Source organism: Oreochromis aureus, linkage group 8 (genome assembly GCF_013358895.1).
Source record: "Oreochromis aureus strain Israel breed Guangdong linkage group 8, ZZ_aureus, whole genome shotgun sequence".
Classification (NCBI taxonomy): Eukaryota; Metazoa; Chordata; class Actinopteri; order Cichliformes; family Cichlidae; genus Oreochromis; species Oreochromis aureus.
Window position 1 is genome coordinate 16,757,382 of NC_052949.1, and position 16,539 is coordinate 16,773,920.

At 38.7% G+C, this 16,539-nt stretch overlaps 1 protein-coding gene across 1 annotated transcript; it reads left to right on the forward strand.

Annotated features, from left to right (window-relative positions):
• Nucleotides 1-13,096: 13,096 nt before the first annotated feature.
• On the forward strand, nt 13,097-15,035 carry LOC116310114 (neurexophilin-1-like). The gene is made up of 2 exons (XM_039616734.1): nt 13,097-13,295; nt 13,586-15,035. Exons 1-2 carry the CDS (start codon nt 13,236-13,238, stop codon nt 14,330-14,332), a joined length of 807 nt encoding a protein of 268 aa, XP_039472668.1. The 5' UTR covers nt 13,097-13,235; the 3' UTR covers nt 14,333-15,035.
• Nucleotides 15,036-16,539: the final 1,504 nt, after the last annotated feature.

Here is a 16,539-nt window from a genome sequence, read left to right on the forward strand (position 1 = left end):
AAAACAAAACAAAAAAATCAGAACAGAAAACAAAACAGAAAGGTGTGTCTAAACATAACAACCTTGACCTATGTCTATGTCAAGGTTTTTATGGTTAACTAAAACTAAACTAAAACTAGATATGAACAAACATTTAGTTAACTAAAATAAAAACAAAAACTGGACTTGAAAGAAAAAATCTTTAAATAACTAAAATGATATGTGAACTTGAAAATGAACTAACATATATATATATAGAGAGAGAGAGAGAGAGAGAGAGAGAGAGAGAGAGAGAGTTTTATTATTTGTGAATTTTGTGAAAATATTATCAAAACTTGCCTTATGAGGCTTTCATTGACATATGTATCAAGCCTCTGGATGTGTATGAGCGCTATAAGACCACGTTGTCAAAAGGTTCTGTATTTGAACTGTAACACTTTCCTAAATCTTGCCTCTGACATATGCCATACAGTAATCATTTGGAAGATTAAAACGAATGCTGAAAGTAATAAAAACTAAACTAAAACTCAACATTTTCATACACTAAAAACTAAACTAAAAACTAACCCCCACCCCCCATATGAAATACAGGGGAAAAAATTAATTACTGAGTTTGTACACAATCCTAAAGTGAGCTGTAACTCCACTTATTGCATGGAACCCTAATTTCTTGATACCGCCCTACTGTATAATTGCCTTCATTGCACTTAAAGAACAGGGTGAGCAAGTAGTTACTTAGAAGTTTTTAACATTTGTTTCAAATGCTGTTCTGGCTTTGTGGATTGCCAAAGGCAGTTATTTATTAAGAGCCCCAAATGTCAGTGTGTGCATAACTACTTATTGTGTGCATCAGGTCACTCGGGTACAACTTTCAGGTTTTGCTGGGTGTAGAGACCAAACACTGCATTTTATCTCTGCTTTGCTAATCTGTGTTTTCTGGGTCACCTATTCACATCCAGCTGACAAAGCTGTGTGAGGTACCAAGTTAATGCAGGGTGCGGCTCATTATGTATTTAAGCTTTTGCCTTGCTTACTTGCACTTCACTTTAAATATTACGTGCCTAAAAAAGAAAAAAAATCAGATGTGGATTTTTTCTTAACATAGTCAGCTGTCATGCTGAAAATATTTTAAGTATCAGGACACATTGGAATTTCTGACTTGAACTGTGGTTTACTGGAAGAACAAAGGGTCATAAATGCAATGAGTTCAACAGTGCTTCAGTAAATACTATCCACTAAAAGAAAATGTGACCTGACTACATCAAGTCGTGTGACAGATGAACGAGTGGTACAGCAGCGTGACTTCTTTGTGTGATAGTTGCTTCTATGTGCACATAGTTCCTGCACTTGCACGGAGTGCTCTCCTAAGCCTTTAATGAAGCTATTATGCAGGCAAACCAGTAATCATCATGGTGCCATCTTTATTACATACTCCAATAAGGACTTTAGTAATGATAAACTCCTTCCTCACAAGCCAGACTTCAGGATACAGACATGTATCTTTATCTTCCAACATAAAAGACTGAATGGTAGAGTTTGTGTGATATATGTGTGTGTGTGTGTGTGTGTGTGTGTGTGTGTGTGTGTGTGTGTGTGTGTGTACAAATGCCCAAAACCAACAAATTTAACTTTGTACCACCAGATTTTTATATACCGCATTTTTCAGACCATAAGGCGTACTGTCGATGAACAGGTCTGTTTTCATACATGAGGCGCATTAAGTGAAACAAAACAGTGAGATAAGTCAAACTTTACTCAACTCATTCATCTTGCATCCTCCACTCCCGTACCATGAGTCATTAATGTTGTTTTTCTCGCAGCTGCTTTATTCCCAGGTTGTTGCCGTATATTAATCAATCAATCAATCAATCTTTATTTATAAAGCACTTTTCATACAAAAAATGTAGCACAAAGTGCTTTACATGGTTAAAAGCAGCCCACCCCACCCCACCCCACCCTCCCACTCACTCCCCACACGCTGCCTCTCCGTGAGTATGTGTCCTGACTTTAGGGACAATCAAAAGGCCAGTACCAGAGGACCTCAAGGTCCGCAACGGTTCATACGGTAAAAGCAGATCTGAAAGATAAGAAGGCCCAAGACCATTAAGACATTTAAAAACCAATAAAAGAACTTTAAAATCGATCCTGAAACACACGGGGAGCCAATGCAGCGATTCTAAAACCGGTGTAATGTGGGCCCGCCCTCTGGTCTTCATCAGCACACGAGCTGCAGAGTTTTGTAAAAGTTGTAAGGGTGAAATATTCTTTTTGGGGAGACCAGAGAGCAGGGCATTACAGTAATCAATGCGACTGGTAATAAAAGCATGCATCAACATCTCCCTGTTGGCCCGAGAGAGAATAGGGCGGACTCTGGCTATATTTTTTAGATGATAAAATCCAATGACCAACCTGTTTGGAAAAGTGTGCTTCTAAAAAGTACTTTTATTGCACCATGTTCATTTATTCATGAGCTGCTGTAACACGAATCAAATGGCTGAATTGTCACCTCAGCATGCAGTCAAGTGCTATAGAGTCTTGCTAATGTCCTACTAATTGCATTCAGGTGTGTTGCAGCTGCGACACATGGAAAAGTTTCCGGACACCGGCCCTCGAGGACGGGAGTTTGACACCTGTGATATAAATAAAACAGAACTGAATTGAAGTGTCAGTGCCAATGATTTATTTCAATAAAGATGTTTTGTGTAGTCCAAAAGCAGTTGTACACATGTAAGTGGTCCTTATGTGATATTATTTGTAATAGAAAAATTATAAGTAACATGTGAAATAAACAATGCGAAGCAATGCTTCTGAATGATAATCCATTAATAAAATGAAGTGATTAACTAAAACGTATTGCTCCACCTTCCATGTATGACATAAACTTGGCTTTGAAATTGACTAGTTAAAACTAAACATTGAAGATTGGATTAATAGATTTTGCTTTATGATTGCAAGGACACCTTATTTATGGAAAACCATATTTAATATTTGTTCATTCTAGATGGAATGCATTGTTTAAAAGGATAATCTCAGTAAAGACAACCAATAGTGAAAGTAAGATGATACATGAAAGAAGCTCAAAACCAAACACATGCTGTGGTGTCAGCATGTTGACATTTTTATTCATTGACTGTAAAGAGAGAAGTCAAACCTGTGTGGGGAGTTGTTGCTGTTTCCAGTCAACACTTTCTGCCAGTGGAAAAAAAATAAATAATTTCAGTGAAGTTACAGGAAATCAAAAGGTCAACATAAAGTCATTCAAAAATTTCCATTATAAACTATTATTTAGATCTTCTGTCAAAACACAATCTTTGCAACAAAACACAGGCAGGTTATGTGTTGTAGTTGATCATACAATCATGGTAAAAAGAAAATTGAATCTCTTTCTAAAATTTTATGCATGATCCACTATAATAATAGTAAAGAAATCTAGTCCTTAACATGTCTTAAATTTAGGTAAATACAGCCTGAACAACAACATATGACATATTATACCATCTCAATATTTAATTTAAAAAACAAATGCAAAATATCTTCAGCTGTGTGGATGGACAAATGTTCAAACTTACCGCTTCCACTGGAATTAAATAAATAAATAGCAGCCAGCTAATAAAATGCACTTTTCCATGATTGATTAACAGCAAGTCTATGAAAATGTTTTCAGTGGCATGTTACAACAAACATAGTGATAACTACGGTGGCCCTGAAGTGCATCTTTAGTGCTCTGTGAAAATGCAAAAAGCTCAAGAGCAACATCTCAGACTCTACATTGCTGAAGATTTAGCATGTTCAATGTTAATGTTCATGACAGCAGACTTAGAAAAAGACTGAACAAGAATGGTTTATTTGGAAGGGTTGTCAGGAAATGCCCTCTTCTTTCTAAAAAGAACATGGCAACATGTACATTAAATTTGCAGTTGAATCTCAATAAACCACAAGACATGTGGTTTATTGAGTATGTATGGTGGCAGAGGAAAGATGATGTGGGTTCCTTGCAGTCACTGAATTAACCATAAAGTCCTCTGTCTGTCAAAACAGTTCTAGAGTAGAGCTTATTTGTTTTCATCGATCAAGGTGATTTAACAACTGCCATGTGACAAGGTGTTGCATCTTACCTAAGTAGGCAGAATCTTTTTAAATTCTTAAAATTTAGTTTTACCTTAGTGTTTAGTACTTAAATGTTGTACCACAGCATGTTTAACCTGACACCACACACAGGAAAGGAAGTGGCTTACCAAACTGCCACCTTCAGTTTTATACCACTACACACGCAGTCTCATAAATTCATTTTGCACAATTATAATTATTTCATGTTGGCACAATTCTTCAGTAGACAATAGACAGAAACAATGGCTTGCTAGATACTGAAAACCACACCTTCTGTTGTTCCTGGTCCTGCTGCTGGTAAAAATCACTTCCTTCCAACCAGTCACACCAGATGGCTGCTCCTCTGCGAGTGTGGTTCTGAAAGAAGTTTCTTCCTGCTAAATATCTGTTTTTTCTTACCAGTATCATGAACTGTTTGTTGCCAAACTACTGTAGAGTCTTTACAATAAAGAGCTCGTTGAGGCAGCTGTTGTAGTGATTTGGTGCCATATACATAAACCTGAACTGAAATGAACATTGATAAGTCAATTAAACATGTGTGTGGGATTTTTCTTCTGTTTGTGATTTTATTAATCTAAATGGACTTTCAGTCAACATTTGTTACACCACAAACTTTGTTATGTAAGTGTGTGTTTTATTCAACATCAGTACTGCCTGCCGGAACTCAAGTACTCACTTTTTTCCCCATGCAGCTGGTTGGGGAATGCTGTCACTGATGTACTGGTTGCAGTATCCATCCATTCACTTCCGCTTATCCTTTTCAGGGTCGTGGGGGGCGCTGGAGCCTATCCCAGCTGTCATAGGGCAAGAGGCAGGGTACACCCTGGACAGGTCGCCAGTCTGTCGCAGGGATAACACACAGGGACAGACAACCATTCACATTCACACCTAGTGACAACTTCGATTATCCAATTAACCTATCCCCACAAACTGCATGCTTTTGGACGGTGGGAGGAAGCCGGAGTACCCGGAGGGAACCCACGCAAACACGGGGAGAACATGCAAACTCCACACAGAAAGACCCCGGCCTGATGGTGGAATTGCACTACCTTGCCTGGTTTACACTCAATGTCATTTACCCTTACCTGAATATTGTATATTGTATATTGTATAGCTTTTTTTGTTATATGTAATATTGTACTGTATTTATTTAAATTTTTACTTTTTAATTATTTTACTTGCATTTTTAATCTCTCTTATATTTAAATGTTCATTTGGGTTTGAGAGTAACGAAATTTCTATTCTCTGTATGTCCTGTACATGTGGCAGAATTGACAAATAAAGTTGACTTTGACTTTGAACTCAGGACCTTCTTGCTGTGCGGCAACAGTGCTAACCACCGTGCCACCGTGCTGCCCGCAGGTTGCAGTAAACTGGACTAATCTGTGCTGTCCATATTCATGGAGAAAAGAGGTCTCTGTATTCATGCAGGAGAAATAGATGAGAAAGACATGCTTTTTTTCCAAAACTATACAAAATAGAGTAAACAAACATCAAGAACAACTTTATCATCATAGGGTTCATAAAAAGAAATTTAAATAATGTGAGTATGATGCAAAGCGGATTCACATAAAAAATGTGCAAAATCATCAAATTATTAAAACTAATCAGATAGAGACATATTAGCCCAAAATAGATGGGCTGGAGTTATAAATATAGTATTTATTGTATTTTTTAGACGTAGATAAAAACATGTTTGATGTAAGAGCAGGAAATACATGAGTACATGCGTTTTTAACAAAAGTTTCTGTGTCTATATTTCAGGTGTGGGTTTTCTGTCTATAGCAGACATCAGATTTCTGCAGGAAATAATCTTGAAACATCATCTCTCAGTTAAATGAATATGTGTTTACTCACTTTTCAAGAAGCTAATTCTGGCATTGTGCTGCATTTGATTCTGTGTAATGAAAACTTAGAGGTCATCCAGGTCTTTATGTCTTTAAGCCATACCTGCAGTCTCAACAAGAAGGCACAGGTACATAAGGGATGAGAATATGGAACTGTTGGAATGTAAACACAGTGAAAGGGTCTCCATGTGTGGATTCTTCAACAAATAACATTTATACAAACATCAAGTGAACCAGTAGTTCCGTGTTCAAGAATCCACCGCTATCATAAGAAGAGATTAATGAGGTACAACACAAATGTGAGGGCAAGGGAAAGCAAGGACATCAGGTCAGTGGGGAGTTAATCATCCTCACACTCCAAGACTGAGAATCTAGAACAACTGGTGCGTTGCAGGCGTTGAATGCCAGAGCAGCTGACATGAAAGCGAAAATTGTGGCTAGGCTGAAAACCTGCACTCCCTGTGGCCGATTACTAAGAGTACACAACGTATCCTCCAAAAGTCAATGCAACAAAGAAGATGTCAATGCAACACTGCAGACGATCTACTGCAACCATCAGTGAAACCAACCAGCTGATCTACAGCACAATTACGGTGATCCTGGAGATGAACCAGGCATCTGGTGGCTCTCAAGATTACCTACTGGCTAAAGGTTTCATCATCATGACAAAGATTTCATCTTTGCAATTAGTCTTGGATCTTTACTTTTGTTCTTGAATGTGAGCTGGAGCTTGCAAAAAAGTGCAATTGTGCTGCATTTGATTCTGTGTGGTATCTCTAAATACAGATGGAGAAACTAGTGACACTGACTAGCTGGACATAATAGTGATGGGCAAGCAAAGGAAGAAGGCCGTGTGATAGATGTAGCTATACCAAGTGACAGCAACAACAGGAATAAAGAACAAAAGACGCTTGAGAAATACCTTTGTGTTATTAAATATCAAGTTAGACCACAGACAGTTGGTGTTTATATACAACTTTTTATTTGACAATAATTAGCTGGCCCCCATTAAGTTTAAACCTGTTTATCCACTACTAGTGTGTAAACAGAAAGTGGTGTAAAGTTAATATTTTTAATTACACAGAATCAAATGCAGCACAATGCCAGAGTTTGCTTCTTGGAAACAGACTACTGACATTTCAAGATTATTTCCTGCACAAACTGATTCCTGTTATTGACAAAAGACATTGAAAACCAGTCCTGTGCTTGACAAAGTTAATTACTTTTTTGCAAGCTCCAGCTCACATTCAAGAACAAAAGTAAAGATCCAAGACTAATTGCAAAGATGAAATCTTTGTCATGATGATGAAACCTTTAGCCAGTAGGTAATCTTGAGAGCCACCAGATGCCTGGTTCATCTCCAGGATCACCGTAATTGTGCTGTAGATCAGCTGGTTGGTTTCACTGATGGTTGCAGTAGATCGTCTGCAGTGTTGCATTGACATCTTCTTTGTTGCATTGACTTTTGGAGGATACTTCGTGTACTCTTAGTAATCGGCCACAGGGAGTGCAGGTTTTCAGCCTAGCCACAATTTTCGCTTTCATGTCAGCTGCTCTGGCATTCAACGCCTGCAACGCACCAATTGTTCTAGATTCTCAGTCTTGGAGTGTGAGGATGATTAACTCCCCACTGACCTGATGTCCTTGCTTTCCCTTGCCCTCACATTTGTGTTGTACCTCATTAATCTCCAGCTTTGATAGCAGTTGATTCTTGAACACGGAACTACTGGTTCACTTGATGTTTGTATAAATGTTATTTGTTGAAGAATCCACACATGGAGACCCTTTCACTGTGTTTACATTCCAACAGTTCCATATTCTCATCCCTTATCTACCTGTGCCTTCTTGTTGAGACTGCAGGTATGGCTTGAAGACAAATTCCTGTACTACCTCTAAATTTTCTATTTCTATATTCCAATAAAACTGAAATTATTGTACTCAGCCCTAAAAATCTTAGAAATTTGGTATTTAGACAGATCTTTATTCTTGATGGTATTACCTTGGCATCCAGTAATGATGTGAGGAATTTTGGAGTTTCCAACCAGGATATGTCCTTCAATACACATGTTAAACAAATATGTAGGACGACTGCTTTATTCCATTTGCGTAGTATCTCCAAAATTAGATACTTCATGTCCCGGTCTGATGCTGGAAAAACTAATTTATGCATTCATACTTGCTATTTTATTAGATAGACTAAACAATTTTGGTCTATCTAAATGGTGTAAGTTGGTTTTCAAATTACTTGTCAGCAAGAAAACAGTGTGCCCATGCTGCTGGGTCTTCTTCCTCTTTTCTCCCAGTATCCAAAGGAGTTCCACAGGGCTCCATATTAAGGCCATTGTTCTTTTCTCTTTACAGAAACAACCTTTGTGATAATTTGTCAAATGCTGCATTTCATCTTTATGCAGACGATACAATTAGTTATTGTTCATCTCCTTCAGTAGCACAAACCCTGCAATTTCTGCAGTCTGCCTTTGATGTCGTTCAGTCCCATTTAACTCAACTTAAGTTGGTGTTAAATCCAGAGAAATCCAAGTTCATGTTATTCTCAAATGGCAAAGAGTTGTTAGCTACGTCTCCCAAGATTAAAACAATTCAAGGAACTGAAACTGAAATGGTCACACCATACAAGTATCAAGGGATCATTATAGATCAGAATTTGTCATTTAAAACTCACAAAGTCTTGTGTCGAAGTTAAAACTAAAACTAAGTTACTTTTTTAGAAATCTTTTTTTTACCTTTATTGGATTATGGTAACCTGCTTTTTATGAATGCACCTGCCCACTACCTAAAGAGGTTGGATACTGTGTATCATTGTGCTTTACGTTTTATTACTGGTTATGGAAATCGTGTACATCATTGTTCTTCGTATGCTGCTGCTAAATGTCCATCTTTGCATATTCGCAGACTCTCGCATAGGTTGAGCTTTATCTATAAATCTCTCCTTATTTATCCTCCATCTTATTTATGTGTTTATATGTGTAAAAACCACAACCAACACAGCCTTCATTCTCACAATATCATACAATTGATTGTCTAAAAATCAGAACAGAATTGGGGGAAAAGGCTTTTAAATACGCTGCCCCTGCTTCCTGGAAAAATCTGCAGAAGGAACTGAAATGATCAGAATTGGTTACCTTGGGGGAGTTTAAGTCCATCCTAAAGGAACCAGAGAATAACTCTTTTACTCAGTGTGATTGTTTTTAATGTCACTCTTAATTTGATCTGTTATTGTATATTTTTCAAATGTTTGAACGGGATATTGTATTTGTTTTAAATGTCATATACTTATGTGGTACTTGTATTTTGACTTTTGTTGCCATGATGCCAGGTCTCTCTTGGAAATGAGATTTTTAATCTCAATGAGATTTTTTACCTGGATAAATAAAGGACTAATAATACTTCTAGGCTGGACTACTGTAATTCATTGTCATCAAGATGTCCTAAAACTCCCTTAAACCCCTTTAGTTGATCAAAAGTTTTGCAGCAAATGCTTCAAAACACATCATCCAAAATGCTTCAGTTCTTTTCAATTAGCCTACATACACATTGAGATGTTTTTGTTCTAACCATTTTAAAATAAAATATTTTTAAAAATCGCATAAATAATTAAAATTAAATGTTGTCTTCTGTGCAAACTAGACTAATATGATTACACTGATACATTTGACACACTTATTTTATACTGTGACTCGAGTGTGGTTCTCAATTCCTCTTTATTTGTTAACATGCTATCTGTATGAGTCTGAATATGTAGCAAGCAGATTTAATGAAACAACAAGGTAAACAGGTTTGGAAAGACAGATTCTTCTCATGGTTGAAATGCATATTTAAAAAGCAATAGATCTAATCTGTGTTGCATTCTAATGATTGTGCTGACAGACATCACACTTCCTTGTTGGTTCACTCCGTTGTAACAATATGAATATGTTTAAACCCACATACCTATACAAACACTACAAACACTACTCAGTCAGTGATGGCAGAATTGTAAAACAAACCGAAAGTACGTTCCATTACATTGGCCCTATTCCCACATTCATATTTTCATTTTCATTTTATGAAAACCCACGTAGCGTGTGTAATGATGATTAGTATATTAATGTATTTGATTATAAGACAAAATCCCTTAAAAAGACCGAAAACCTGCAACAAGGTGTCACACAGTGGAAATTTGTATTTATCTTGTATATTGTTTTTATTCTGATTTTTAGTGTTTATTTATGAGTGTCATTTTATTTGCATGGTTTTATTCTGTTTCTATTGCATGGTTTTTAGTGTTTTATGTGACATGGTTTTTATCCACTGTGGACTGGCTGCACATGGGACAAATTAGCTGATAGGGACCACCTGCTGGGGCATGGGTGTGTCCAGAGGTGGCCTATCAGCTGTGTAAAGACCTTTTAAAAGCAGGCTAGCTGAGCACTGAAGAGGGAGGCCCCAGATTGGAAGGTTAGTGCTAGATGGCCACCCTGACCTGACCTGACCTGACCTGACCTGACCTGACCTGACCTGACCTGACCTGACCTGACCTGACCTGACCTGACCTGACCTGACCTGACCTGACCTGACCTGACCTGACCTGACCGCAACACTAGGAAACAACGCGTGTGATTGGCAGCAGGGCAGAGGTTTACCTCTGCCTGCATTTGTGAGTAGGGTCTCTACTGTTGTTTACTGGGTGCAGCTGGACTGGGAGAGGGTCGCCATGGCCATGAGCCAGGGCTGCTTCTGGGACCATTGTTCTGGCCCCTATTTGTTATTTTACAGGACACCGACGCAAGGGGAGCTGTGGCGGTGGCCGCATGATCGATTCGGGTGCAGAACGCAAGCCGGGCTGGGAAGTGATGGGCCAGCGGAAGGACAAGAAGATGGGCGGCTCTTTCTTATCTGCCGAAGACGAGGCTGGCGTGGACTCTGCTTTAAAGAAGAACTTCCTGGCCTGCTGATGGACCCATAATGAACATGTGGCATAATTATAGCAGGGGGTTTTTAATGAATGTAGAAAATAGTAGTTTTACGGGTTTTAGAATTGTTTTATGTAGTTTTAGTAGATAACATTTTATTCCATACATTTTAAGGGTGTTTTTATTTGTGCTCCCTGGCCTAGTAATAAACTGTTTCTGATGAGACCTGCTTCATCTCTGTGCCCGTGGTATCTGACTCGCCTGCTCCCCCTTGTATTTTAAAGAATCTTTCTTTTTAGCACGACATTCTGGCACGACTGCTTTAATGTCTGCGTTGGTTACGTGTTACAAAGGCAACACACTCTGTAGGCAGTATATACTTTTAAGGCAATATTATTTTATTCTGTTAAATATTCATTTTCTTTCTTTTTTATTCTTTTGTAAGATATGTTTAAGTGCAGTAAAAATTGGATAAGAGTATGTTTACTTTGACAACACAAACAGGACTAGATCTTTTGATTTCTAACTAACCGAACATGAATCACTTGAGCTTAATATTTGATATTTTTACTGACTGGTCAGCTGATTCATGATTTTATCCATTTATTACTGGACTTGAATTCTAAAGTTTCAGCATTTGGGCAAAAAACTACTCACAAACTCCCACAGATACCTACTTCTGGATTTTTGGAGCCAGAAGTAGCTAAATTTGCACAAGAGAGTCGAGTGCTAACATAAGGAAGTTGGCACTCGACTAACCGACATCATGATTAAGGTGGAGCGGCCATGGCCCACTGAATCAAAGTCAACTTAAGCTGTCAGAGGTAACGCCCAGCAATCATCTCTTGGCTACAGTTGCCCGTCTTGGCATTCACTTGTCAATCAAAGCAGCCGCTCCCTTACTGTGAAACCTTATAAGTATAAACAATTAAGAGAAAAAAAAAACATTAAAAATGTAAATGTTCTTTTTTGTGCTGTTAAGTTGGGCATTGTCACATGGGATTCAGTAGGAACTTGACGCCACCTCAAGGGAACAGCAGGAACTGCAGTTTTTGGCCCTTGTTTGACTGAAATATATGCATTCACTTATGCAGTTATTATGCACTTATTATGACCACTGGATTAAAAAAAGAAAGAATGCTTATTATGTTTAAGTAAGTAACTTCAAATTAACTATTTCAAAATCTTTTCTTTCTTTTTTTTTTTTTTTTTACATTTCCTGATAATTTTAGGTTTAAGCAGAGAAAAACAAAACAACTGGTGACAACTCAATGTTGCCTTCTGGTGGCATCTGGAGGCCACAGTAGGAAGCGCCCACTGATGAAGAAGAGTATGGCAGAAATGGAGCGGATGGCTGTTCGCCTGCTGTTCACAGCTTGGGGCTATGAATTCAAGGCTTTTTTTTGACAAGCAGCAGATGGCTTTCAATATAATGTAAATATATTAATAATATAATAAAAATCAAAATGAGCAGAAAAAATGTGTGGATGAGTTCCAGACAAATCCAGTTGTATTTAAATGCTTCTAGTAGCACTTGAACAGTAGACTTAGGCTCTGATTATATTTATCTCATGGACATCTGCACTTTTCTTTCTTCTCTTAATTTTTATAGCAGGCTATACAAAGTTAAAGTTATTTTCCGGTTTTAATTTAAATTGAATTAAGATCTACAAGAGACAAACAGCAAACACTTTAAGTTTAATTTCCCAACAAAAATAGCACAAATCCAACTTTCACTCCATAGTTCTCCACCTGCAGCGTCTTCCTTTATGTTTAACTTGAAGGCCATGAAATTGTTGATGTGACTGATAAGACTGTGTGAACACTGAGCTGATTTAGGTTATTCTATATGAGAGATTTCTGTGTTTAGATTTAGTTATAGCGCATGTTCCTGCACAAAGAAATAAATATGAATTTGTGGTTATTAACGTATTTCTACTGCAAAGCATCATCCTTGCAGTTTATCACACAACCACAAGATGCCAGTATCACATTGTCTTGGATCAGGTTAGTAAAAAAAATACATTTTATGAAAGTGTTGATTAGTTATATTTTTATTCCTCGCACCAAGATGCAAGAAGATTTTCAGTCAGAGAAAGAAGTGGCGGGGACCACGGGCGGACAGAAACAGTGTGATGCTGCAGTCAGTGCATATTCTAAACAGAAGGGTGTGTGTTTATGTGTGTGAAAGGGGGAGTGAGTGAGAGAGAGAGAGAGCAAAACTGGGTGTCAAAATCTTCAGCTCTGGGAAAGCCTCCCAGTCTGTGTGCTGTGTGGGGAAGCAGCAGCACAGTGAAGGTTTCCATTTGGGAGAGTGTTTAAGGAACGAATTTCCAAAAGTTCACTTTGCCTGAATGACGCAGCAGTGGATGGCTCGTGAAGGTTATGCACAATGGAGATGTTCGCCTGTCAGTGCTTTGCTTGGATACTTTTGAAAGGAACCATATGTCTGGTGAGTGAAATGAATGGTAGCATTAAACACATTATACGGTTCGCATTAAAAGTTGAGTTATGCTACATTTTAAGAGGGTTTTGCAAATAGTTCAAGTTCTACATATTTTAGATTTAATCCACTATCCTTAATGATGACTTTCTTTGCAGACTTAAGTTGCTTCAAACACACTGATGCATGAGGTTTAACAATATTTATGGAGTTAGATTTTTACAATATTAAAAAACCTTCTTAAAAAGTTCTTTCAAATAAGATTCTATTTAATTTTCCCCTGTGCTTAATGTTTCTAGTTGGTTCTTGGACCACACCAGACACACAGCAACTTTACCTTCACCAAGAGAGCACCGCCTCATCCCAGCAGGGCCCACGAGATTTCTTCACAGCAGAAGAACTCTGTGTTTCAGTCCAGGAGTCTAACTCAGCACACCAAGCTGTCCCGTAACCCCTTCGTCCCTCTTTCAAAGCAGGGATTTTGGGAAATACTTGGAGGAAACTCGCAGCTGCACTCCAACCCATCATTAAAGATAAAGCTTCAGCCCATCATGAAAGTTCATGGAACATCTAAATGGTCCGGGACGTTCATCTGGGGGGACTTTTATTCAAATATAAAGACAGTCAAATTGAATTTGCTGATATTGGGGAAGATTGTGGATCATGGGAACGGGTCTCTCGGCGTCTTCTTCCGCCACAACTCCACGGGGGTAGGCAACGTGTCCGTCAGCCTCGTGCCACCGACGAAAGAGGTGGAGTTCGACTTGGAGCGCCAAAGCGTGATCCACCCCAAAGATTCAAAGACGTTCAACTGCAGAGTGGACTCCGAGAAAACCGAACGCAACAAGAAGGTGATGCTGTGCAACTACGACCCATCAAAGACATGTGATCAGGAGCACACCCAGAGCCACGTCACCTGGATGTGCTCCAGACCTTTCCAGGTCATCTGCATCTACGTGTCTTTCTACAGCACAGACTACAGACTGGTTCAGAAAGTCTGCCCGGACTATAGCCTGCAGAGTCCAGCCTACCTGCCCGCAGGTTAAAGAACACTGAAGAGTGATGTCTCAGCAAGCCTGCATAGAAAAATCCAGTTAGTGCAGCTATGAGCCAGTTTGATGGATCATTTTGGAGGTTCTTGAAGAAATTTGTTTGAAAAATGTTTTTAAGTCCACTTTAGTTTCTATGTTTTTAGTGCAAAGAAATTGCCTGCTTTAAGCTTCAAGAGTTTTAGATCATGTAACAAAAAAAGATCAGGGTGCAACTAAAAGTTGCTATCTTAATTATTCCATTGAATATATGGTTTTATGAAACCACAGTGTTATGAAAATACTCACAAAAATCTTGATATTTGCTCTTTTTCTGAACTGTAGTTACCAACACAAAAGGCTGTGTCATTACTCAGCAGATTAATCAGCTATTCCCTTCATGTTTCTTTGGTTAAAGTAGACAATGGTAGGTTTTTGGGTTCATAAAAGCCAAGGTATAGTCATCCTTGAATGTTCTTGTATGCTGAAGCTGCAGGACCATAAATACTTGTGGCTCTGCAAATCAGTCCTTCAAAATTATTTTCATGCCACTGTCATTTTTTCTGAAATAAAGAATTTCATTTCTTTTCCTGTAATAATTAGAATTTATCCATCCTCGCACTGTACTTACAAATGCATGACATCTATGATGGTTAACACTTACTTTGCTTTTCCCTTTTCATGTTTTTCTTTATATCTGCACTGTATTTTGCACAGTAAAATAAAAACAGCATTAAAAATAAGAGAAAACTCCAACGCGTGATGATCTTTGGGGAAAACCGCTGAGTTCAGGCAGCACAGAGTGACCTGTGAAACCACCTGGGGCTGCTTTATAAGAAAGCTCACAGCCTGATTTCTTGGTAGAAAGCTGAAGGGAGATGTTTATTCATGATTCTTGATATGAACTACCACTCAGAAGAGCTGCAGGCTATAAAAGATGAAGCACACAGGTTTAAGCTTTGTGTTATTCAAATACATCTTGCTTTGCTTTGTTAAGAAAGTATGCTTGTCGTTGCCCACATGTTCATGTTCACGTTATCTTTGAACAGCTGGCAGGTTAAACAGGCATGTCAGACTGTCTTTGAATAAACCTCAGTATTGTATCCTTGTTAAACTGTGTCTGCAGTTTAAACCCAGAGTGGCTCCAAGTAAAACTAAGGTGCACGCGAGAGTGCAGGGGTATGGGTCAGGAAACGGCTCAGGAGGCGCAATTAAACACATCTGCTCGATCACTGCACTCGACGCACTGGCAACTAACCTTTTCTGCCGGGTGGATGGATGTTTAATGACCCAGACACAGGCCGCTAACTCGATTACGTAGGTGACAGAGGTTAAAGACACCCCTCACCATCCACCGCTGTTTCCGAAACAGCAGGGAGAACGCTTCTGTCAACAGCTGCAAGTGCAGTCAACCATATTACTGAGTCTCAGCATCCTATGCAGCATATTGCTTTTTATAAATTAGCAAGGACAGAGTGGTGGGAGGACCATCCACTACCTAAAAACATGTTTAAGGATTATGCAGACATTTGATTTCAGCTTCTCTGCAGGCCGGCACCAGGAAGTTTTCAGTTAAGGGAAAACAATATGTGGAAAAAATGTGCAATGAGAGGTTCGTGCTATTTGTACCATTTCTATAACTGATGTGCTAATAAAGGTATTGAAGGTACTTATAAGCAGTACCTTATATTTCATTGGTAAGTCATGACCTTGTATGCAAACTCTTCCTCTCCAGGGCATGCAGTAATCAAAGTTGTATATATCAGAGTAAAAAGTATTTTTTGGTCAGAAATATAAAGGATATGGTCACCCAAGCCTCGAGCTGAGTGTTTTTATTTATGCCATCTGAGTGATTTGAAATCGCAAACTAACCCAGATAATCCTCCTTGCAAACAATTACAGTGAACAACACTTTTTTTTTAATGGACTAAATCAGGGGTAGGGAACTCCAAGCCTCAAGGGCCGGTGTCCTGCAGGTTTTAGATGTGTCCTTGATCCAACACAGCTGATTCAAATGGCTAAATGACCTCCTCAACATGTCTTGAAGTTCTCCAGAGGCCTGGTAATGAACCAATCACTTGATTCAGGTGTGTTGACCCAGGGTGAGATCTAAGACCCGCAGGACACCAGCTCTCAAGGCCTGGAGTTGCCTACCCCTGGACTAAATGTTCTTTATGCAACAACTACTACTGCCCCCTGTTGGTTTAAGGCAGGGGTCCCCAATC

Excerpts from the sequence above, each read along its gene's own strand:
- LOC116310114 (XM_039616734.1), top strand. The coding sequence starts at position 13,236 with ATGGAGATGTTCGCCTGTCAGTGCTTTGCTTGGATACTTTTGAAAGGA. Across the intron at positions 13,296-13,585 it reads TGAAAGGAACCATATGTCTG|TTGGTTCTTGGACCACACCA; the intron begins GTGAGTGAAATG and ends TAATGTTTCTAG.